Below are 4901 nucleotides of genomic sequence, written 5' to 3'. Positions count from 1 at the left end.
TCTTTATAAATTAGTAAATATACTACACAAAGGAAACCTCGACAGCAAAGTACTTGATTTAAGACTACCGCTGGATTTGGAAATAGGTATGAAATTTCGATGTTCGGTAAGCACACTAAGAATGTAGGAGGGACAACTAACAATGGATTTGACTAATAATTTTAGTTGCGAAATCATCTTTGAGTGATACAAAAGATGAAAGAAAAGGGTACTGCTCTGTTTGTCTAATTCCAAATTCTGTAAAACATTTGGAAGGTACAGATCCTCTCTAAGAAAACAATCTCATTATTTCGGGTAATATACCAATAACTCGGTAATTAATTGATAATTGAGGGAACCCATTTTCATATACAAGAAAACAAAACTACAAGGCCACTGCATCGCATCTAACTGAATGTGAGAAAAAATTGTTGCCTGGGGCCATTTCATCCACTTCAAAATTTGAAATGGCATAAATGTAATTTACCAGGAAGAAATACAACAGACGGTTCATGATCTTCTGTCTAACTTCCTTTCACTGGATCTTTTCTCCTCCACCTCTCTCCGTCTCTGCTGCCTGCCAAATAAAAGAGAAGTGGGTCATTTAGTGAGAAGCACTACTTCATTACAAAATACAAAGTCGGGAATGGATTTCCAACAGCAACAAATGTAGTTCAATGCCATCTTCAACTACCATACTAGGTTTGTAAAATCACAAAAAAAATCATTATTGGATTTTAAAGATGAATTTCAAACCTTTTATAACAGACAATTAAAGGACATAAATACGTAACTGTCAAAGTGACAAAAAAAGAATCAAAGACCAAGAATTAAATAATTAAATTTGACTAACTGTAAACATGAAAGTTGGAACTTGGAAACAACGCAAATTCTAGATTGGTTTGATTCGTCAACCCAAATGCAGCTCAGATTACACCTATGCCATTCTACTGGTTATAATTGACCATCCCATGGGGGTGGTTTACCCATTATACCAAACAAATTGGGGGTCCTACAATATACTCCAATTTCTATGATACAAATAATCACAGGTCACAGCAACCCATATTCATAATCTAGAACCACCTCAAATGAGTGAAATTGTGCAAGGTTGGAAATCTTATTATACATCTATTAAGCAATACCATTCAGTATCCATCTTGATCCTCTGGCAGTTTACAATGCAATACTAGGACAAATCGGCATCAAATAATTCAAAGGCAATAAGATCTCCCAGCCACTCTATCACAACAAAAGGAGATCAATGGAAAAACTGGGAACAAATGACATCATGACCTTGTGGTGTGGTATAGGGTTAACATATAAAACCCTCAGTACAGGTCAGGGGTTGCAGACTCCAAACTCCACTAGTCTGATTATACCTATGACACTCGTCCAATGCACAGGCTTGTGAAGCTTGCTTTACATAACACATGACAATATACTACTCGATGAAAACCTCAGAAAAATCAGTTTCAATTTAAGAAGGATACTTCTTTTCTTTGAATAGTCGTTGACAAACACAATTTAAAAGAAAGAAGAAAAAGCTATCATGACATGGTCTGCTTCAGTAAGACAATAAAAACAGGAAAGGAATTCACAGTAGATGAGCAAGATAAAATTGAAAGCAGTTAGCAAAACTTACGCAAAAGCCATGTATCCAGCACCAGCATTAGCAGAAGATAAGAGTGATGCATGAGTCCCCACAGTAGACATAGAATCCTGCACTCCAGAAGGAAGAGGATTTTTTCGATCACCATCTACCTGAAAGAAGAAAAATCATTTGATACAGTCAGTCAAATGATATCTCTCACAATTCATAGGGAAGATAAGCATGCAGATGCATAGATTGAAACCTTATCCCACTTTGACTTCTTGTTCGGTCTACCGTCCCGAGGGACGATATCAGCAGTAGGCGGTAAGGAGTTCAACCCAGTAGCAGCCATAGTTGAAGCACCTGCAAAATGAATCTATGTAAGAGAAGCATAACAGAATAAAATGAAAGAAAAAGCTTTTGAAAATCCAGGATTAGCCATTAAATTAACTAATAAGGTGATGGGCCAAGGCCTTGGTTCAGGTGATAAAGTTGTGTCGAATTGGCATAGGTCTTCAGATCAAACCTTAACTATCAAAGATCAACATTAAACAGTTTCAAACCTGAAACAGGTCCGATGATTTTAGGTAGAGTAACAACTAGTCCAGGCTGTGTTCCTCCTGAAACATATTCAACCTTTTGACTCTTCTTCCTATCTTGCTCTTTCCTTTCCATTTCACGCCTCATATCAGCCTCTGCTTGCCAAAACATACAAAACATAAGCAGCAGGGAGAATTACGTTATAGTGTGTGTGTGTGTGTTTGAGAGAGAGAGAGAGAGAGAGAGAGATTGTTATTGTCTAACATAAAAAATCAGCATTTACAAACCAAGATATTGATGAGATGAAGATTCAAAAGACCTGTTAATCACGTCATCAGTTTTCTATTCTTTAGTTTTGATGTGTAGACAGATTTTTTTTCAAAAAAAAAAAACTGGAGTCCCATATGATAAAACTAATATATACGTTGTATAAGTCAAACAGGACCTAGAACTGCAGCATGACAGGAAATACACACAGAAAGAGAGAGAGAGAGAGAGAGAGAGAGAGAGAGAGAGAGAGAGAGAGAGAGAGAGTTTTCAGACTTGTGAGTGACCTATTTCATCATAGTAGTCGCTTTTGTCATATCCATGAGGGTCGAATACATCTTTACTGAAGCAAGACCCTATCTGATCAATATCTTGATACCTCACTGCATGCAATAGAAAGTCTGGGTTCCTATAGTCCTTTCTATTGCGCACTTCTGCATTGAAGCTTTTCCCGGCTCTCTTGTATTCAAGAAACTTATTTATCTTCCTCTGCAATAAGAAGAAATTCAAAAGTAAATCAGAGACACAACATGCAAATGACTTGTCCAAGAAAGCACAACATTGCAATAATTAGATGAGTAGAATAAAGGAATGGTAATATAAGGGTCCCATATTGTGTGAAAAAAAATTAGTTGTGGTTCTAAATGCATGGCAGACACAATGACAAGATCAATTCAAAGCTCACAATAGCAAGACAGCAGTTGTACTAGTTCAAACTTTATCAGTAGATATTGAAAAGATCAATATCAAGGGGCTAGCTCCAAGATCAACAGTTCTGTACTATATAATTCACATAGGAACCTTAATTTTGTAAAATCAATATCTATTCTGCAAATAGTAAACCTCTAATTGGAACTTACTTGCAGCTCCTCTGAGCACTTTACTTTTAATGGTGGCGGGAGAAACTTATCTAACGGATCAACATCTTTTTGCTCTTCTGCAACAGCCTCTGCAGCATCTCTACCCTCTGATTCAAGTACAGTATCATTCATTGTATCCGATTGCGATGGTTCAGATAATTGAGGAGTTGCTTGATTGAGAGGTGTTAGAATGTGAACTGTTCCAGGAGGTGTCTTATCATGGAAATCACCTGTAACAAACAATTGTGAGAAGTTGGGGATATGAAGAAGGGCCTATAGTTGAAAACATAAAATCACCAATTGCTCAGAGAACAACATTTGTACCATTGGAAGATAAAAGATCTGCACCGAACATGACCCGACCACTTCCATCTATTTCACCCTCCTGCAATAAAGCATCACCCCAAAAAAGCATCCCGCTATGTTCAGCATAGATAACAAAGTTTCATCAAACCCATATTTATGTATGAATTGAACAATCACAGAAATATGAGTCATAAGCTATAATCTACACAGAAGATTTGTGAAAATCCAATATCAGATTAAATTCTCTATTTGGAAGCGCAGAACTTGTGTGGAAAGCCCGCAAAGAAGAGTATAAAATAAGTCATTGTGCGAAAATACGAAACCCAACAATGACAACTGCTTTTTTAAAACTCAAAGTTCTCATTATTTGGTATCCAGAAGATGAACACCGTGCCCTCAATCAAATTTGAACATGAATCTGACTCAAACATAAATAACCAATCAAATTCAAAAGAAGCTGATACACCCAAATATTTTCCATTAACTTTATTCACGTTCCTCAGCAAGCAAACACCAACTCACAAAAAAATGGAAAGAAAGAAAGAAAGAATACCTCAGGCTCGGGAGACATGGCAACTTCATCATGCCCATAGTCCACAATCGTAAGCGTCCCTCTTCTACTCCTTCTCAAATTATCTGAAGGCACCGACTGTTGCGGCGACGAGACCGAAACCTGAGAGTGTTGTTGTTGCAGCGTTGAATGACCAAATTGACCTTCATTCGGGGTCGAATTCTCATTACCCGCAGCATTAGGTGCGCTATCGTCGTTACCAGAATCACCAGCCACTATTCTATCCACGTCTAACATTGAAGCATCTTCGGAGCCTCTTCTCGTGTCTCTGTAATCGTCGTATTCTTGCGGTTCATCTTCTTTTTCTTCTACTTCATAATATTCTTCTTTGATTTGTTCTTCAGTATCCTCCATATCTTCGTCCTCCTCTTCTTCGTCGTTGTACATGGACAGCAAAGCGATGCCTTCGAATTGCTTCTTTCTCGAGGCCATGGATGGGGTTTGGGATCCGAGAAAAATTTGGAATCTAGGGTTTCAAAAGTGGCTTTGGCTTTGCCCTAATTAGTTAACTAACTATTTGAAATTGGAAGTCGTTTGGTTAATGACGGTGAAGCTTCGAATTGGAGGTTTTGAATGGAATTTTGCAGTAACAAAGAGAAGGGAGGGAAAGCCTGAAAGGGATTCCAGTTCTACTCGTGGGGACGAAGGACCGGGTCGTGAATTAGGAGGAGGGAAGGGTGAAAAAATAACCCTATAACAAGTTAACAACTTATTTAAAGTTTTTCATTGCGATACCCAATTATTCACCAATAAATAACTTTGTAATTCCGAAAAAAAAAAAAAA

The 4901-nt window shown here is 37.6% G+C and overlaps 1 protein-coding gene across 1 annotated transcript; it reads right to left on the bottom strand.

The window, feature by feature from the left end:
• Nucleotides 1-269: 269 nt before the first annotated feature.
• On the bottom strand, nt 270-4798 carry LOC147296487 (transcriptional regulator family protein). Its single transcript, XM_086228950.1, has 8 exons — nt 4100-4798; nt 3565-3625; nt 3241-3470; nt 2668-2869; nt 2137-2268; nt 1836-1936; nt 1625-1743; nt 270-556 (listed from the first exon to the last, which is right to left on the bottom strand). The coding sequence occupies exons 1-8, from the start codon at nt 4547-4549 to the stop codon at nt 490-492; spliced, it is 1362 nt and encodes a 453-aa protein (XP_086085076.1). The 5' UTR covers nt 4550-4798; the 3' UTR covers nt 270-489.
• Nucleotides 4799-4901: the final 103 nt, after the last annotated feature.

This window comes from Dryas octopetala, chromosome 1, assembly GCF_963921425.1.
Source record: "Dryas octopetala chromosome 1, drDryOcto1.1, whole genome shotgun sequence".
In the NCBI taxonomy this organism is placed as follows: domain Eukaryota; kingdom Viridiplantae; phylum Streptophyta; class Magnoliopsida; order Rosales; family Rosaceae; genus Dryas; species Dryas octopetala.
The sequence above is the reverse complement of the archived record's forward strand: the minus strand, read 5'-3'. Positions and strand labels throughout refer to the sequence as shown.